Genomic DNA, 20,385 nt, shown 5'->3' on the forward strand with positions numbered 1-20,385 from the left:
CTTTTGACCTCTCTTCCGCGCCGTGACGGCGTCAACGTCGTTTCTGTGGTAACCGGGCTGCGCGTCCTCTTCTGAGCCCGGGACTCTCTGAGAGTTGCAGATGAGGTGAGGCATGCTGACTGTCCGCCGAGAGGCGGGCAGAATCCGGGGCTTCAGGGGCGCATCCTCAGGTCGCCTCTGGGATTGGGATGACCGTGCGAGGACGGGTAGATCCGTGAAGCCGCGGTATCCCGCAAGGGGACAGGAACCCGGCTCCCGTGCGGATACTCGAGGGCGGGGGTGGGGTAGAAAACAACCATTCCTGGCATGCCTAGCGGCAAGCTGCTAAGCTCCTCGGCCGCCCTGAGCTGGGTACATTCTGGGCTTTGTATTCCAGGATGGTCAACTGCCCCTTGGTTTCTGGACAGTTGTGACCAAATAATTCTATGGCTTATAACTGAAAGTAACTGAGGGAATTTTAAAGCCAGATAACAGAAAAAAAGTGAAAATAAATCATCAGAGTACTAGCAAATAATCCAGCCTTATAATATCCGATAAACAATATATCAATCTTAAATAATATCAGATAAACAGATATTTTAATTTTTCTCTCATTGTATCTTAATGTCAATTTTCTTAGCGCCAGTGCGCTTAACTTTTATTGTTATTGAATCGCGAATTCAGGTCCGACTCTTTGCGACCTCATGGACTGTAGCACACCAGGCTTCTCTGTCCTCCACTATCTCCTGTAATTTGCTCAAATTTATGTCTGTTGAGTCAGTAATTCCATCTAACCATCTCACCCTCTGCCACCCCGTTTTCCTTTTGCCTTCAATCTTTCCCAGCATCAGGTCTTTTCCACTGACTTGGCTCTTTGCATCTAGTGGCCAAAGTATTGGAGTTTCAGCTTCAGTCCTTCCAATGAACATTCAGGGGTTGATTTCCTTTAGGATTGACTGGTTTGACCTCCATGCAGTCCAAGGGACTCTCAAGAGGCTTGTCCAGCACCACAACTCGAAAACATAAATCCTCCGGTGCTCAGCCTTCCTTATGGTCCAGCTCTCAAATCTGTGCATGTCTATGGAGAAAACCATAGCTTTGACCATACAGACATTTGTTGGCAAAGTGATATCTCTGCTTTTTAATATACTATCTAGGTTGTCACAGCTTTCCTTTCAAGGAGCAAGACACTTTTAATTTCATGGCTGCAATCATCATCCTGTAGTGATTTTGGAGCCCGAGGAAAAAAAATCTGTCACTGCTTCCACGTTTTCCCCTTCTGTTTGTCACGAAGTGGTGGAACTGGATGCCATGTTTTTTTAATGTTGAGATTCAAGCCAGCTTTTTCACTCTCCTCTTTCATCCTCATCAAGAGTCTCTTTAGTTCCTCTTCACTTTCTGCCATTCAGTCCAGTTCAGTCGCTCAGTCGTGTCCAACTCTTTGCGACCCCGTGAACTACAGCATGCCAGGCCTCCCTGTCCATCACCAACTCCAAGAGTCCACCCAAACCCATGTTCATCGAGTCAGTGATGCCACCCAACCATCTCATCCTCTGTCATCCCCTTCTTCTCCTGCCCTCAATCTTTCCCAGCATCAGGGTCTTTTCCCATGAGTCAGCTCTTCACATCAGGTGGCCAAGGTATTGGAGTTTCAGCTTCAGCATCAGTCCTTCCAATGAACACCCAGGACTGATCCCCTTTAGGATGGACTGGTTGGATCTCCTTGCAGCCCATGGGACTCTCAAGAGTCTTCTCCAACACCACAGTTCAAAAACATCAGTTCTTCGGCTTTCAGCTTTCTTTATAGTCCAACTCTCACATCCACACATGACCACTGGAAAAACCATAGCATTGGCTAGACAGACCTTTGTCAGCTAAGAAATGTCTCTGCTTTTTAATATGCTGTCTAGGTTGGTCATAACTTTCCTTCCAAGGAGTAAGCATCTTTTAATTTCATGGCCGCAGTCACTATCTGCAGTGATTTTGGAGCCCCCAAAAATAAAGTCAGCCACTGTTTCCACTGTTTCCCCATCTATTTGCCATGAAGTGATGGGACCAGATGCCATGATCTTAGTTTTATGAATGATGAGCTTTAAGCCAACTTTTTCACTCTCCTCCTTCACTTTCATCAAGAGGCTCTTTAGTTGACCATGGTGGCTGATGAGGACCCTGAATCAGTAAATAATTCCTTTCAATGTTCTTCAGTCCTATTGTTTGAATATTTTTAAAGCAGCTTTGTGGAAAACAAAAAATATCATTGCAGTCACTTCTAGCCAGGCCAGTTCTCAGATACTTCATTTTCCTGGAGAGATACATGTCAGCTAGTTTTGGGGGACAGTTGTCATAGCCTACGCCAAGGGGAGGTGTATCCCACCAACCACGCTCACCCTGACCACACAAAGACTGAAGGAATGTTCCATTTTTGTAAATACATAGCTAGATTGGCTCATCATCTCAGGTTAACAGTGGGTTGTTTTTCTCTCTCTTGGGGACAGGATCAAAAATGTCAGTACTCACTTCTCCAAGAGGAAAAGTGGAAGTGGTACATTGCCGAAGAACAGAGTCACAGGATATTTACTGTATCAAAAACCTCATTAGAAAATTTACCCAGAAGCTCTTTGGAAATCTTAATATCATCTATCTTCTGTAAGTATGTCGCCAAGTGGCTCCACTCCTTTGTCCTCACAGGGCTTATAAGGCAAGGAAACAGACAGCAGGAAAGTCTGCCCTACTGAGCAGAAGGTATCTGGGAACAGCCATCACTAAGTCCCATAACAAACACAAAAATTGGAAAGATTTCTCACAGCTTTTGGATTCAGGCAAACTTGAGTTCAAATCTCGACTGCCTCACCTACCAGTAGAGTCACTTGAAGGCAAGTTAATAATATTAGCTACCGGTATTGAGAATCTATTTTCCTTCAGGCTCCATGCTTTGTTTAAGTCTGAGGTAGCCACTGTCATGCCTGTTTTTACAGATGAGAAAGTGGAGGCCAGCCCAAGGTCCAGCAGTTAGTAGGTGACAAAGCCTGAATGTGCTCTCAGCCACTTCTGTTGATCTGTTCTTCTAAACTTCAAATTAGGCATAGTTTTTTTTTTTTTAGAAAAGATCTTTTTTCTCCCTGTTTTGTTTTGTTTTTGGACACTGGAATATGAATATAGGGCTTCCCTGGTGGCTCAGATGATAAAGAATCCACTTGCAATGCAGGAGACCTGGGTTCAATCCCTGGGCTGAGAAGGAAATGGCTACCCACTCCAGTGTTCTTGACTGGAAGATCAATGGACCGAGGAGCCTGGTGGTGTACAGTTCATCGGGTCGCAAAGAGTCGACACGACTGAGCGACTAACACATAAAAATATCCTATAATCGGCTCCTCATTATTTTTATTAAGCATGTTAAGAGATAGTTCAGTATCTTGGATCTCATAAAGCTTCAGATTAAATGCAATTGACATGTTTAAACTAGGCCAGCCTAAGACATTAAAATTTACAGTTTCTGATCACCACACTGATGAATGTAATGTAAATTTGGCATAGTTTTGTTGGAAGGCAGTAGGGCAATATGTATAAAAGCTTTAAAAATATGTATACCAATGAAATTATTTCTCTTTTTTGGCATTATGATGGATTAAACACCTTAATGATGTCCTCTGGATGGAAACATGTTGATATGCACTCACACACACACACACACACACACACACAGTAAGGACTATGCTGAGAAAGTTGTCAGAATGCAATCAGAAACTTCAAGACAACAGCAGGAACCCATGCCACTTTCTCCTTGAGGATTTTTTGCTACATTCTAGAAACTCACACTTCGGTTTTGCCAAGTTTGCAAGGAACAGAATTTAAATACTCCCTACACTTAAGTAGGGAAGTATTAGATTTCTTTGTATAAAATTATATTGTTTGTAGGGATGAAGGAGACGTAAACCCACTGCATAAAAGTAAGGAAACTTGGCCATTTCAACCTCAGCATGAATGAAAGTGCTGGGGGGAGGAATAAAGCTCCCCTTCAAAAGCTTCAAAACTTCCTAAATAATGGATGCATTTTCAGACAACCAAAACTAAGTTAATTTACCCATAGACTGAATAAAATAAAGGCAGAGGAAAATTTGATTAAAAGTGGTTATAGGTTAGTATTGTATATAGGAGACTGCTGAAATAAATGCAGATCAGGTCTGAAAGGGTGGAGCTTCAGCTTAGACCTCAAATAATACTCACAGATAAGGTTCCAAGGAACATAAACTCGCAGTTAAAAATCACAACACACACACACAAATCACAAAACAAATACACAAGGAGACAGTCACCATTAGTGAGAATCAAAGACAAAAACTATACAGGAGAACCAGACTCAAAGACTTCAGATATTAAGTCACAGAATATAAAATAACTATACTATGTCTAAAGTGAAAAGGTATGTTTTAAAAGACCATAAAATGAAAAATGAGTATTGAAAAAGTCTCATAGACCATCTAGAAAGAAATAGAGTTAAAATTAAAAGCTCAGTGGATGAATTAAGCATCATAATAGACACAGGTGAAGACAGAAGTAGTGAACTGGAGGATCAATAAAAATAGATTACCTGGAATTCAGTGCAAAGAGACAGAGACAAAACATAAAAATGGGATACTTAACAATTAGGTATGATCAGACTTCTAGAAGAACATAATAGAAAGTGCAAGAGTCAATATTTGAAGAGATAATGGCTGAGAACGTTCCAGAATTGTTGAAAAGCACACATTCTTACAGAAAACTCCATGAATTCCAAATAGGAAAAATGCACAGAGAATTCTACAACTAACCACATCATAGTGAAACAGCAAAACACCAAAGCTAAAGAGAAGACCTGGAAAATACCTGTAGAGAAAAAAGAAGTTGCCTGCAAACAACTAAAAATTAGTCTAATGATAATTCGTACTAGCAATAATGGTACCCAGAAGACAGTGAAATGTTGGAGAGCAAATAACATCAAATTAGAATTTATAGCTAGTGAAACAATGTTTCAGTACTTATGGAAAAAGATGAATGAATTTTTTAGATAAACATTTCAATACTTATGGGAAAAAATGAATGAATTTTTTAGATAAACAAAAACTAGTTTATCAGTTACTTTACTGGTAGACTCTCAATTAAGGAAATTCCTCAGAACATACTCTAAGCAGAAGGAAGAATATCTCGGCTGGAAAAACCCCAGATAAAAGAAGGAAAGCAAAGAAAAATATGTATAAATATGAAAAAGAATTAGCTTGTATGAAATAGTAACATTGACTAATCTAATATAGATACTAACTATAAATGGTAAGTTATAAAATATAAATAATGAGTTAGATAAAATACAGGACAAAAATAGCTGATAAATTGGGGGTCATGTGATTAAATTGAAAGTAGCTTTAAGGATTTGTTGAGGAGGAGGGTTTGGTAGCTAGTATTCAGAGGTGTTCCCCCTCCCTCCCACCATCCACACACCCTCCATCAAGTCTTTTTCAAGTCTCTTCTTGTCCTGAGTCAGGGCTGGCCCTGTGTAGAGAAATCAGCAACAGGGATGCTCTATGACTTCAAGTCTAGACCGTAAGAAGTCTGCAGCTCCCACTGCTCTCTGAAATGCTTCCTCTTGGAACCCAGATGCCACACTGTTAAAGGCTCAAGTCACAGGGCTACACGCAGGTTGTCTCACCTGACAGCCTTGGCTGAGCTCTTAGCCAATAACCAGCAGCAACTGCTAACAGTGTAAGTGGAACCATTCTAGACATTGGATATTGAGCGGGCTCCAGCTATCCGCACCACTTGACTGCCATCACCCGAGAGACCTCCACCAAAAACTGCTCAATCAAAACCAGCTAGCCCACAGAACCGCGAGAGATGATAAAAAATCATTGTTTGGAGCCTAGGGGTGGTTTGGTACATGGCAGTTGATAACTGGAACAGAGGGTAAAGACTTTGTTAGAATGTGTGTTAACTTGGGGTAGTATAATCATTAAATTAGTATAATCATTAAAGGATAGGCATAGAGATTATACATGCTGATCTATAGAGGGGAAAATTGAACAGGAAACTAATAAGAAACCAGAATCTAAAAGAAGGCAAGAAAAGAGGAAGAAAAAAGAAACAGAAAGCATAGAACACATTAAAATCACAAATAATAGGATGATTGAAAAAAAATTCTGTGTATTGGTAATCAAAATAAGTGTATCTGAACAAAATTCTTCAGTTAAAATATAAAGGTGAGTGGATTGACTGAAAACAGAACAAAACAAATAGCAGCCATGTTTTACATATGAGGCATACCTAAGGGATAAAAAGTCACAGAAGGATTTAGAGTTGAAGTATTAGGGGGAAAAAGTGGGACATGAAGGGATATTGGGACAAAAAAACAGGACATGAAGCCCTGTTTCACTCTTGCTCCTTAACGAGGCAGAAAATGGGACCCCTTTTTCATCAAGATTTTCACCAAATACAGTTAAGTAAAATCCTCAAATTCCTTAACTTAAATTCCTGAACTTAAATTCCTTAAACCTATTGAATAAATGAAGCACTGCTCTAATGGAAAGAACTCTGATTTCTATTGCTGGTAACACCTTTGAACTTTAATATGTTTTGGTGAAATACATACATGTGCACACGTGTGTGTGTGTATATTTTTTAAGGGCTCCTTTGGCTTGGACTTGGCTTATTACAAAGGATAATTTTAAACCAGCTTTAAAGGCACATACCTTCTCCCTCTACCTTTTCCCTCCTCTTCCACTTTCACTCCCATAATGCTTTTTATCTGTCCTATAGAGGACCTATTTGCTAAGCAGTAATAAGTGGAAATTGTATATAATAGTGATTTGCTGCCAAAGTTACTTTTTGCAGTCAGGCTGTTTGGAAACTGCAGTGCATTTTTCCACTGAAATAAAGTTATTGGTGGCTGGCTTCCTAGGCCACCCCAGAAAAGCCTATCTAATCTATACTGTCTGTGCGATATAGCACTGTGCTAATTGTGCTGCAGAACCCCACCACCACCCTAGGTTCCCATGGATAAGTGCATTTCAACTTCTAACTGGGATTCCAGGAACACCTTTCCTTTCCTTCGCTGAAGGGATGGTGGCTGCCTGGTCCCAGGTCTTGCCCACTTCCTCCTCTACTGTCTTCATCACCACCATCACTGATGCTCACTGATCAAGGTCAAGGTCAATGGTCCTGTGCCCTTGACCATTCTCATCCGGGTTAGAGTGAGGACTCTCAGTGTGAAGTCATAGGTCATGGCTCTGGGAGCCCGAAGCAGGGGAGCCCAGAGGACAGGACCTGGAGGGAGCCCTGCAAGAGTAGAATAAGGGGCAGGGGCTTCAGTGAATTAGATGGGAGAAGCTGGTGGTGCGGGGCGCTGCCTCTCCTGCTAATGAACGTCCTGTGTGGATCCCATGTTCTCAATACCTGAGGGCAGCCAGCTGCAGAGCTTGGGCCAAGAGCTTGGACCGTGTTGGGAGTCCCCTGTGGCTAAGCGCTGTGACTTCCTGTGAGACCGGATGGTGGCTGGAGGTACTGAGATTGGCATCCCAAGCGCAGTGTCTCCCTAAGGTGCCCACAGCTCTGGTGGTACCAGACCTGGCTCAAGTGATTTTGACTCCAATCATGTAGAGCAGTTTTTGTGTTACATGTCGTATCTTCATTTTTATAGTTAGCTTCTACTTATAGGAAGGGATCCTGGCTTTCCTTTTATGACAGTAATGTAAAACTTGTTATTGAAATAGACTCATTGCAGCCAAAAGTGAACTGGCTGTAAGGTGGTCACACCTGACACAGTGGGTGCTGAACTCCGGGAACCCAAGGTAGGAGAAAATGACACCTCTTCCTCTCACGGTTGGTACCTTCTTCACGTGTGCAATTCAAACCATTTCCACAGGGAGAAAGCAAACCTTGCCATCACCCTCCACAATGACCAAGAGGAGATCATGGCCCAAGCCACCTTCCTGGATTACCCCAACTGGAATATCGCCACGCAGGACGATTGGGTGTCCGTGTTCCGTGAGCTGGACAGTGACATACCATGCACAGTGAGTGACCACGTGTGTCGTTTGTGAGAGCAGCCTGAATTTCTGAGGAAAGTCCTGTGTTTGCGTGTGGATCGCCTCAGTTTTCAGACTGAGCAATTCAAAGGTCATGACAGAAAGTATGTGACATCATGACAGATAGACATAAACGTAGATGGTGGAGGGGGAAGAGGAGTCTGGGAGGAAGAGGCCTCTGAGGAGGACCTGGGGGAGGAAGGAATTAGCGGAGCAGCAGAACTCTGCTTCCCACATCTCCATGCTCTGTGCCCACGTCTCTGACCTGCCTGGTGGGCACATTCCATTTACACCATCTACTCCTGAAATATTGGCAATAGAGTCTCAGGTTCAAGTCATGCTCTATACTTTTTAAACTGCCCTTGTGGGCTCCGGCTCATTTGACGTCTTTCCGTTGTGGACACAGGACACCCTGTGGACCCATGGGAGCCCGGTCGGCGGGTCCCAGGAAAGTGGGGCTTTGGGAGGGATGCCCAGCCTGAGCTGACCCTGCCTTGGCTGCCAGAGCCAGGCCCGTGTCAGGCCCCAGCTGCTGGGGAGTGTCAGAAACTGCGACCATGGAGTTCAAGAGTGTGTCCCCAGAACCCTGGGGAACAGCAGTCGAGTGCACGGGTGGATTGGAGCACACCCACAAACACGCCCAGCCAGCACATTGGCTACCCAGCATCTGCCCATCCAGATGCAGCCTCCCCATCATCCCCTGTGGTCCCCTCTGCCCACCACCCTGTGCTCTCCTGGTCCCCATTGTCAGGAAAGTGATCTCAAACTTGGAAATAGGCCAAAAAGATCTGCTCGGTCAGGGCTTGTACCTTTGATTGATTTTCTATTGACTGAGCTATTTTCCAGTTCTGCAGGAGCAGTGATTAGCTTGTATATTTGGGTCCATTTGAGATGTAAGTCACTTCTGTCTGGTGGAAGAGATAACCTCAAAGGTCACCATTTCTGACCCTGCGGGACAGAAACTCTTTGTATCTAGCCAGGCAATCTTCTAACAATTTCCTCATTAAACTGTCTGAAGACAGCTTCTCAAGTGCAATGAATCATTTTTTTTGGTTGTTGTTGGTTTGTTTTTAAGCATCTCGCTGGTTGCTTTCTGAATTGATGCATTGAATCAATCTCTGATACTTGCACTTTGTCTTTGCATTAGGGACGTGATTTTACTGACTCAAAAATTATAAATTAACCCGATTCTTCATAAATTCTTTCCCCTTCTATTCCTCTTCTTGTTCTTTTAAGATTGTTTTCTTTTTCAACTACTTCCTTCAGTAGTGTCAGAGCTGAGTTTTCCTGTATGGTATGCCAGCCATGTGCAGCTACTGGGAACCTGAAATGTGGCTAGTTTGAATTGAGATGAACTATGTGTATAAACAGTATATTAAAAAGCAGAGACATTACTTTGCCAACAAAGGTCCATCTAGTCAAAGCTATGGTTTTTCCAGTAGTCATGTATGGATGTGAGTTGGACTATAAAGAAAGCTGAGCACCGAAGAATTGATGCTTTTGAACTGTGGTGTTGGATAAGACTCTTGAGAGTCCCTTGGACAGCAAAGAGGTCCAACTAGTCCATCCTAAAGGAAATAAGTCCTGAATATTCATTGGAAGGACTGATGCTGAAGCTGAAACTCCAATACTTTGGCCACCTGATTCAAAGAATCAGGAAAAGACGCTGATGCTGGGGAAGACTGAAGGCAGGAGGAGAAGGGGACAACAGAGGATGAGATGGTTGGATGTCACCGACTTGATGGACATGAGTTTGAGCAAACTCCGGGAGATGGTGATGGACAGGGAGGCCTGACGTGCTGCAGTCCATGAGGTCTCAAAGAGTCAGACACGACTGAGTGACTGAACTGAACTGAACTGATGCGACATACTCTGGACATCAGTAGGAAAAAAAAAGAGTGTAAAATATCTTGTTGAGAAGTTTTATACTGACTGACGGCTTCTTAAAAGGGTAATAATTTGAATATATTTGATTGAATAAAATATATTAAAATTAGTTTAACCTGTTTACTCCTTTTTAAAAAATGTATCTAATAGAAAATTGAAAATTACTTATGTACCTAGCATTTGTGGCTTGAATTATCCTATTGTTTAGCATAGGTATAGACCATTATGGCTTAATGTATTACCCACCCCAGGGGTATCTGCAACTGAAATAATGGTTTTTATCTTAAAGCTAAGGAATAAATATTGAACTGTAATATTCTTGATGGAAGAAAAAATTTGGGAAATCACCAGCCAAGTGATAAGCCATGTGCTGCAAGCCAAGTCCTGCTCAGAATATAAAAGATGCCGTGGGGTTAGGCGAGTCTGTGTACAGGGAGTGCTCACACTGTGACGTCACCTTGTCACTCACTGTCCCTGGTGGTATCTGGGCTCTGGAGTTTGCGTTGTTTACCTTTGGGGAATTTTCAAGCTCATGAACTAAACTCATGATTATTCTCTCACCGTTGTACGCCTGATAAGCTCCTTCTGAGTGTTCCAAGGGCACGTGCCACCCAACAGGAGGGGAGACCAAGGCACAGACATGCCAGTGGTTACCCAAGGCCTCCTATGAAATTGCTCAGGAAACAGACACAGAAGTGCTGCTGTGTCTGGGTCAGCCACCTCCCATTTGCACCATCTCGAGAATTTGAGGGTTTGCCAGTAAGCACAGGGGTACAGACCCGAGCAGACCAGTGTGGGGATGCACAGAACAGCTGAGAAGTCTTCAGTGCAACTGTGCTGTACTGGAGAAATTGATGCCGCATTGTAAGTCAACTGTGTGCTCAGTGGCTCAGTCGTGTCTGACTCTTTGTGACCCCATGGACTGTAACCCACCAGGCTCCTCTGTCCATGGGATTTTCCAAGCAAGAATATTGGAGTGGGTTTCCATTTCCTCCTCCAGGGGATCTTCCCAACCCATGGGTCGAACCTGAGTCTCCTGCATCCCCTGCATTGCTGTTGGATTCTTTACCACTGAACCATAGAGGTGCCCCCAAATCAACAATATACTTTGATAGAATTTTTTTTCAAAAGCTATGGGTCAGAGCTCTTTAAAAACCCTAAAATCTTACCCTGACAGTCATAGTAGAACCTTTGCTGCTTTGTTTTCCCCCTCAGGTTCTCTGGATCCTGAGAGTAGGGTTAGGTTCTGACTCTGGGAATGTGGAATGAAACTAGCCATCGAATTCATAATCGGGGCATCTGCCTCCCACCCTGCAAGTTCGGGAGAGACTTTCCCTTGGGTGTCACTTGAACAGAGCAGCAGCTGCTGACCGGGGAGTCCCAGGATTGTCTTCATTAGGCAGCAGCCGCCCAGGACAAGACCATGGAGTTCACAGTCGGTTTCACTTCCCTGTAGGCGCGCCCCTGCCACGTGGCTGAAGTGAGGCGGGAGGAAGGGCCGGACGGAGGCTGTCCATTTCCTTGAATAAGTCCAAGCTAAATGGCAACCCACTCCAGTACCCTTGCCTGGAAAATCCCATGAACGGAGGAGCCTGGTAGGCTACAGTCCATGGGGTTGCAAAGAGTCGGACACAGACTAAGCGCCTTCACAGGATGACGGAAAGTGGCTTGAACCCTGCCTGGGTGTTTTTAGACACAAAGTTTCATCATTTTAGACACAAAATTTCCTCATTTTAGACACAAAGTTTCCTTCACCAGCACCAGGCAGCTCTGGGCTGTACCCACCTCCAGATCTTCCCCCGACCCCACCCCTCCCCTTGCTCTGACTCAGCCTCTAACCTGTCCTGTTTCCTTCTGCAGCCTCTGAACACACTATTCATGCACCTCTTTGTGGCCGTGGACGAGTATTCTGTCGGCTGTTGCAAAGAGATTATTCGGTGAGTGGCCACGGCATCACAGATGGTGACGTGGAGTGCTGGTAGCAGCATCGCAGACAAGATTTGCCCCTGTCTCTATTGTGTGTTTAAGTATCTGGATAGTTCAGAGATATTTTTTTGAACTAAAGTTTAGGTTGCTTTTTTTATTTTAAACTTTTTATTTTGTATTGTGAGTATAGCCAATAAACAGTGTTGTGACAGGCTTGCCATACACGTACATGATAGATAGTTTAAAAATATTTTTAAAGGTCCTAATTCTTTGAGGTGTTCAGTTTGCTTTCCAGCTCTAGTAAAGCATTTCCTCTGAACAGCAGTGTAATTTCTGAAAGAAAACAATCCTTCCTTTAAATGGATGCCTTTAACTGCCACCACTGGAGGCAAACAGGTCAGACTGTCCTTTGGGAACACATGGATTTGGGGGAAGAAAGGAAAGAAAAAGGTCACAGGCTTGGATGTTTGTAAAAATAGTTTCCCCAGTCTTATCCTGAGACATGTTATTAACAGGACAACCGGCAGAACTTCGTGAGTAACAGGTCATGGGGAAACATGACCTGCTGAGTTCCTGAGGTGGATCCCTGACATTTGGGGGTGGTGGCCTCTGTAATGTCACACCAGAACCTCCAGACGCCAGGGCAAAGGTTAATCTCAGCAGAAATCTGGTGCACCGCATGGACATGGTGCCTTGATCTTGCCACCTCCATGGAACAGATAAAAAAAGGGGGCCTTTTGGAATCCAAAGAAAAGCAGAGAAGAGAAAGGAATTGAGGCTGCCTTTGCTGGTGGGGAGCAGGTGCATCTATGAATGTCTCATTTTTGTAGTGAAGGCGTGTGTCTCACTCAGGTGCTGATCTCAGAGACACAGCCGTCAGTGGTCCTGAAGAGAGATCTTACTTCATTCCCTGCCTAGGAACTGAACCTGGGTAGCCTGGATGAAAACCAGGAATCCTAGCCGCCAGACCCGCAGGGTCTGGAGGCTAAGAAGCAAAGTGACCCTGGCTCTTTCCCCATTCGAAAGTAAGAATGTTTCAAGGAGGCAAAAGCTGTAAAAATAGGTACAAAGTTTATTACTAAAGAGGGCAGCTTCACATGTGGGGGAGCACACAGAGAAACAGTTTATTGAAGGCAGAAACAAGGCGGGGCATACCTGGAGACAGGTCCTGAATGAGAAGAGCAGTAAAGAGGTGCTTTGAAGCACTTGTAATGGGCAGTCCTTCCAGATATTTGTTTACAATTGGCCAATTACCTTGTTTCTTTCCTCACTCCTGACTGGTCCTAGGACCCTCCCCAAGATGCATGTGCAGCTTTTTTCTAAAATAGATCCCACTGTAGAGACCTGGGGTGCATGTTCCCTTTTTGACCCCCTTTTAGAAGGCTTCCTGCACATGTGAAAACAGGGAAGTTTTCCTTGACCTCGGGAGTGGTCATCTTATCTCTTTACTTTAGCAGAGCTCAGTTTCTGCCACTAGCTTTGTCCCTGGAGTTCTGGGTGGGGACATAGCTTGAGTTTTACTCCCTTTGACAAACACCAGCTGTCTGACCCCAAAGCCCATCTATCTCCTACCTCAGTGGCTCACGAGGTCACCTTGCTGACACCCTGACCCTCTCTTACCCTCACCAGGACCGTGTTCAGGGCGGTGCCAGACCTGCACTTCGTGTTCCTCATTGTGCCATCCTGCATGAGCCTCGGTAAGGCCTCCTCTACCACGTCCTAGCTCCAGGAACTGAGACAGGAATTTTGTGCTTAAGATGGGGCATCGAAGATGGGACATAAGAATGGTCTCCAGGTCCTTGAGACGTAACATGCCCATCTGATTGTAACAATTAAAACACATGTTACATATATAGGGAATCTAGAAAAATGATACTGAAGACCTTACTTACAGGGCAGCAGTGGAGAAACAGACATAGAGAATCGACTTATGGCCGTGGGGAGAGGGGAGGAGAGGGTGAGATGTATGGAAAGAGTAACATGGAAACTTATATTACCATATGTAAAATAGATAGCCAACCGGAATTTGCTGTGAGGCTCAGGAAACTCAAACAGGGGCTCTGCGTCAACCTAGAGGGGTGGGATGGGGAGGGAGATGGGAGGGAGGTTCAAAAGGGAGCGGATATATGTATACCTATGGCTGACTCATGTTGAGATTTGACAGAAAACAACAGAATTCTGTAAAGCAATTATTCTTCAATTGAAAAAACAAAACAAACAAACAACACATGTTAGAGTGAAAGCTTCATTTTTCTCGGAGCCCTAAAGTTACTTCTTGGTAAATCCAGGCCTCATTTCTTTGTCTCTGGGATTTAGGCTCCACTCTCATAACTGTGTTCAGCCAAGTGGGCTGTGTCCCGAGCCTGACGAATGATGAGGACTTTGCCGTGCATGTGTGTCACAGGCAAGACCACTACCCTCAGCTGCACATCCGCAAAGCCAGGTAAGACGGGTGCCAGGCCTCCTGTTACCGAAGCACTTACCCTGACAGTTACCTTGCATGCCTGCGTGCTCAGTAGCTTCAGTCATGTCTGACTCTTTGTGACCTCATGGACTGCAACCCGCCAGACTCCACTGTCCATGGCATTCTTCAGGCAAGAATATTGGAATGAGTCGCCATGCCCTCCTCCAGGGGATCTTCCCTACCCAGTAATTGAACCCACATCTCTTATGTCTCCTGAATTGGCAGGCGAGTTCTTTACCACTAGTGCCAGCTGGGAAGCCCAACAGTTACCTTACAGAGAGTTTAAAAATCGCCAGTTCTTACTGTAAGTAATTATAGCTTGAATGAAATTGCTTTAGAATACCCAGGAACTTTCATTCGTTTGGAGGTGATTAGAGTTCCCCTTGATGACATAATAGGATTGCATGATTGAGAGTTATTTGGTGCCATGTGGTCAGCGAAGCTGTGCATTTACTACTTAAAAGTTTCTAAAGACAGATCCCATATTTGACTTTTTGTTTTGATGTGGAACTTTTTTAAAGTTTTTATTGAATTTGTTGCAGTATTGCTCCTGCTTTATGTTTTGGTCTTTTGGCCAGGAGACATGTGGGATCTTAGCTCCCCGCCCAGGGATCAAACCCACACCCCTACATTGGAAGGCCAAGTCCCATCCACAGGACTGCTAGAGAAATATGGAACCACCATATTTGTGGGTTTTGTTTGTTTGTTGTGTTTTTCCACGTACTTTGTTTGTTTGTTTCTGGTGTTGCCCAACTGTATACGGGATCTTAGTTCCCCAGAAAAAAAGTGAAAGTGAAGTTGCTCGGTCATGTCTGACTCTTTGCGGCCCCATGGATTGTACCTGCCAGGCTCCTTCATCCATGGGATTTTCCAGGCAAGATTACTGGAGTGGGTTGCCATTCCCTTCTCCAGGGGATCTTCCCAACCTAGGATTGAACCCAGGTCTCCTGCAAAAGGCAGACTCTTTACCGTCTGAGTCACAAGGAGGCTTCAAGAATCAAACCCTCACCCCATGCATTGGAAGCATGAAGTGCTAACCACTGGACTACCAGAGAAGTTCCTGTTTTTTTGGGGGGATGGGGGGGTTGACCACACCGTGTAGCTTGCGGGCTGTCAGTTCCCCAACCAGGAATTGAGTCCGTGCCCCTTGCAGTGGAAGGATGGAGTCCTAACTACTATACTGCTAGAGAATTCCCATCATTGCCATATTGGACAAGTACTCGGTTTCTTTAGAAAGTATAAAATCTCAATTTTTAAAAAGCAAGAGTCTCTTGAACTACAAGGAGATCAAATCAGTCAATCCTAAAGAAAGTCAACACTGAACATTCAGGGAGAGCCTACTATTTACCAGGCATGTAGTATTATGAATTTGTAATAATGACATCAGGTGGATGTAGATCTTAATTTTGGTTTTACTCCTCTCCAGATGAGTTAACTTAAATAAGGAACTGGGCCTCTGCAGGCCTTGGTTTCATGTCTGTCAGTGGATGTGAAGATACTGTGTGCCACGTGGAACTGTTGTAGTGATGGGATGAGCTGACAGAAATCAGGCATTTGGCACACTGCCTGTCACATGTAGGTGCTCAAGGAAATTGAACATTATTACTACCATTGTTAGAGTTAAGTGGGAGAGACAGATCCACTTACAAGCTGTAATGCTTCATAACTTGGAGGAGGGAAGGACAGAGAGGGATCAAGACAGTTTCATACCACCCCCAGGCTCTCCGAAATCTAAATATCCACCACACTGCAGTCCCTCTGTGCAATGGATACTACACAGCAATGAAATGAAATAAACTACAGATATACACAGTAGTGGGCTTCCCAGGTGGGTCAGTGGGTAAAGAATCCACCTGCAATGCAGGAGACACAGGTGATGTAGGTTCGATCCCTGGGTTGGGAAGATCCTCTGGAGGAGGGCGTGGCAACCCACTCCAGTATTCTTGCCTGGAGAATTCCATGGACAGAGGGACCTGGAGGGGTACCGTCCTTGGGGTCACAAAGAGTCAGACAGGACTGAAGTGACTGAGCACATACACATACACAATAGCATGGACCAGGCTCAGAAAGTTTATGCTGAATGAAAGAAGACAGACATGGAAACAAAGACTGTCTGCTGTTTGTATGATGTAGAAAATGGCAGGAGCCAGATCAACAGATGCCTCTGGCAGAGGCAAGAGTATGGTGGAGGGACAGGATGGGGAGACCATGCTCTGTGAGTTGATTAGGGTGCATGCAGCTGTCAAAAGTCATCAACTTTGAATACCTGTGCATTTTACACTATGTTACTGTACCTCAATGGGGGAAATGTAAATGAAAAAGAGGCTTCACAGAGAAGGTAGCCTCTGACTCTAGTCAGGGCAGATGAGTCAGAGTTCAGCCAGATGGGCAGGATGGGCAAAGGCATGAAGGTAAGAGAGCATCAGGCAGGTGGGCAGGTATGCGGAAGCATGCGACTGTGATGAGCAGACTTCAACTCGGAGCCAGCAGGGAGCACTGAAGAAAGACATGGTGTGGACTGTATGTCAAAGAATAACAGGTCTTCCTGTGGTCCATGACTTGCAGGGGTAGAGCACAGGACAGTCTGGCCAAGAGTGGTGCTGGCTAGAATTCAGGCAGTGACCAGTTAGAGGTCCAGGTCACGGAATGGACCAAGGCAGGTGCATAGGTGCAAAGAAATGATTGAGAGGGAGGGTGCAGTTTGGTTGCCAATTGTATAGAGGAGTTGAAGAATGAGAACAAGTTGGTGGTAATGCGGGATTTTCAAGGTTAGTGGGGGCTGGTATATTCTTACCATCTCTTTTTAATATCTTCTGCTTCTGTTAGGTCCATACCATTTATGTCCTTTATTGTGCCCATCTTTGCATGTAATGTTCCGTTGATAAATCTAATTTTCTTGAAGAGACCTCTAGTCTTTCCCATTCTACTGTTTTCCTCTATTTCTTTGCACTGATCACAGAGGAAGACTTTCTTATCTCTCCTTGATATTCTTTGGAACGCTGCATTCAAATGGGTATATCCTTCCTTTTCTCCTTTGCCTTTCACTTCTCTTCTTTTCATGGCTATTTGTAAGGCCTCCTCAGACAGCCATTTTGCTTTTTTGCATATCTTTTTCTTGGGGATGGTTTTGATCCCTGCCTCCTATACAATGTCACGAACCTACTTCCATAGTTCTTCAGGCACTCTATCAGATCTAATCCCTTGAATCCATCTATTTGTCACTTCCACTGTATAATCCTAAGGGATTTGATTTAGGTCATACCTGAAATGGCTAGTGGTTTTCCCTACTTTCACAGTTTAAGTCAGAATTTGGCAATGAGGAGTTCATGATCTGAGGCACAGTCAGCTCCTGTCTTGTTTTTGCTGACTGTATACAGCCTCTCCATCTTTGGCTGCAAAGAATATAATCAATCTGATTTCGCTTTGACCATCTGGTGATGTCCATGTGTAGAGTCTTCTTTTGTATTGTTGGAAGAGGGTGTTTGCTATGACCAGACAGAAATGGTATGGACCTAACAGAAGCAGAAGATACTAAGAAGAGGTGGCAAGAATACACAGAAGAACTGTACAAAAAGCTCTTCTCGACCAAGATAATCACGATGGTGTGATCATTCACCTAGAGCCAGACATCCTGGAATGCGAAGTCAAGTGGGCCTTAGGAAGCATCACTACAAACAAAGCTAGTGGAGGTGATGGAATTCCAGTTGAGCTTTTTCAAATCCTAAAAGATTATGTTGTGAAAGTGCTACACTCAATATGCCAACAAATTTGGAAAACTCAGCTGTGGCCACAGGACTGGAAAAGGTCAGTTTTCATTTCATTCCCAAAGAAAGGCAATGCCAAAGAATGCTCAAACTACTACACAATTGTACTCATCTCACACTCTAGTAAAGTAATGCTCAGAATTCTCCAAGCCAGGCTTCAACATTACATGAACCATGAACTTCCAGATGTTCAAGCTGAATTTAGAAAAGGTAGTGGAAACAGAGATCAAATTGCCAGCATCTGCTGGATCATCAAAAAAGAAAGAGAGTTCCAGAAAAATATCTACTTCTGCTTTATTGATTATGCCAAAGCATTTGACTGTGTGGATCACAAAAAACTGTGGACAATTCTTCAAGAGATGGAAATACCAGACCACTTGACCTGTCTCCTGAGAAATCTGTATGCAGGTCAGGAAGCAACAGTTAGAACTGTACATGGAATAACAGACTGGTTCCAAATTGGAAAGGAGTACATGAAGGCTGTATATTGTCACCCTGCTTATTTAACTTATATGCAGAGTACATCATGAGAAATGCTGGGCTGGATGAAGCAGAAGCTGGAATCAGGATTGCTGGGAGAAATATCAATTACCTCAGATATTCAGATGATACCACCCTTATGGCAGAAAGCAAGGAAGAACTAAAGAGCCTCTTGATAAAGTGAAAGAGGAGAGTGAAAAAGTTGGCTTAAAACTCAACATTCGGAAAACTAAGATCATGGTATCTGGTCCCATCGCTTCATGGCAGATGATGGGAAAACAACGGAAACAGTGACAGACTTTATTTTTTGCGGTTTCAAAATCACTGCAGATGGTGACTGCAGCCATGAAATTAAAAGACAATTGCTCCTTGGAAGAAAATGACCAACCTAGACAGCATATTAAAAAGCAGAGACATTACTTTGCCAACGAAGGTCCATCTAGTCAAAACTTTGGTTTTTCCAGTGGTCATGTGTGCATGTGAGATTTGGACTGTAAAGAAAGCTGAGCACTGAAGAATTGATGCTTTTGAACTGTGGTGTTGAAGAAGACTCTTGAGAGTCCCTTGGACTGCAAGGAGATCCAACCAGTCCATCCTAAAGGAGATCAGTCCTGAAAATTCATTGGAAGGACTGATGAAGCTGAGACTCCAATACATTGGCCACTTGATGTGAAGAACTGACTCATTTGAGAAGACCCTGATGCTGGGAAAGATTGAAGGTGGGAGGAGAAGGGGATGACAGAGGATGAAATGGTTGGATGGCATCACTGACTCAATGGACATTAGTTTGAGTATACTCTGGGAGTTGGTGATGGACAGGGAGACCTGGCGTGCTGCAGTCCATGGGGTTGCAAAGAGTTAGACTCGACTGAGCAACTGATCTGAACTAGGGGATGGTGGATTCATTAACCAAAGGTAAAAATAATAGTGCTAGATGTAGAGTAGAGAGTTTGAGGAGATCATGAGAACAAAGGAGATGGTCTAGTTTAGGGGGTTATTTTAAAGTAAAAAGCAGAGAATTAAAGCAGAATTTTGAAAGATGAGACTCTTAACAATAATAAAGAAAACTGGAAGAGAGTCACAGAAATCAAAGACGCTTAAAGTGGCAAATCAAATAATTTGTAGGGAGATCAAATAATTTGATTACAAAAGAGAGACCATTGGATTTGGCAATTAAAAAGACACAGATGAGATGAATAAAATTGATGAACTCCTAGCCAAACTGATCAAGAAAAAAGAAAAAGAATAGACTTACTACCAATATCAGGATTGAAAGAGGCGATATTAGTACAGATCCTACAGACATTGAGGGGCTTCCCTGATAGCTCAGTTGGTAAAGAATCTGCCTGCAATGCAGGAGACCTGGGCTCAATCCCTGGGTTGGGAAGATCCCCTGGAGAAGGGAGAGGCCACCCACACCAGTATTCTGGCCTAGAGAATTCCATGGACTGTAACAGTCCACGGGGTAGCAAAGAGTCGGACACAACTGAGTGACTTTTCACTTTACAGACACTGAAAAGATTCAATTCTATAAATTCAACAATTTAGATAAAATGCTTGTCTGAATTGTTTAGATAAGTCTAATCATCTAAAATGTCTCCTATTCCCTGAAAAACACAAACTACCTACACTCATTGTAAAGATGGTAATAGTTGAATAATTCTATGTCCATTAAAGAAATGTCAGGTGAACCTTGGGTAAGAGGAAGGGTGTCTGTGCCCTGACAGTAGCCTCTCCCCCAGCCTCCAGCCCCAACCCACCCCACCCTGACTTGTGTCTTCTCTTTTCCTCCTCTGTGGCTCTGAACACTGCCTCTGGGCCTGGGCCTCAGCTT

General features: G+C 43.9%; 1 protein-coding gene across 1 annotated transcript in view; it reads left to right on the forward strand.

Moving 5' to 3' along the window:
* Positions 1 to 13: 13 nt before the first annotated feature.
* CFAP61 (cilia and flagella associated protein 61) overlaps positions 14 to 20,385 on the forward strand; it is a 231,542-nt gene continuing 211,170 nt past the window's right edge. Inside the window, exons 1-6 of the mRNA XM_065921324.1 lie at positions 14 to 105; positions 2,475 to 2,625; positions 7,868 to 8,018; positions 11,778 to 11,854; positions 13,473 to 13,540; positions 14,160 to 14,286. Coding sequence (XP_065777396.1) covers positions 2,483 to 2,625; positions 7,868 to 8,018; positions 11,778 to 11,854; positions 13,473 to 13,540; positions 14,160 to 14,286 — 566 coding nt within the window. The 5' untranslated portion in view covers positions 14 to 105; positions 2,475 to 2,482. The remainder of the gene's footprint in view (positions 106 to 2,474; positions 2,626 to 7,867; positions 8,019 to 11,777; positions 11,855 to 13,472; positions 13,541 to 14,159; positions 14,287 to 20,385) is intronic.

Source organism: Muntiacus reevesi, chromosome 2 (assembly GCF_963930625.1).
Source record: "Muntiacus reevesi chromosome 2, mMunRee1.1, whole genome shotgun sequence".
Taxonomy (NCBI): domain Eukaryota; kingdom Metazoa; phylum Chordata; class Mammalia; order Artiodactyla; family Cervidae; genus Muntiacus; species Muntiacus reevesi.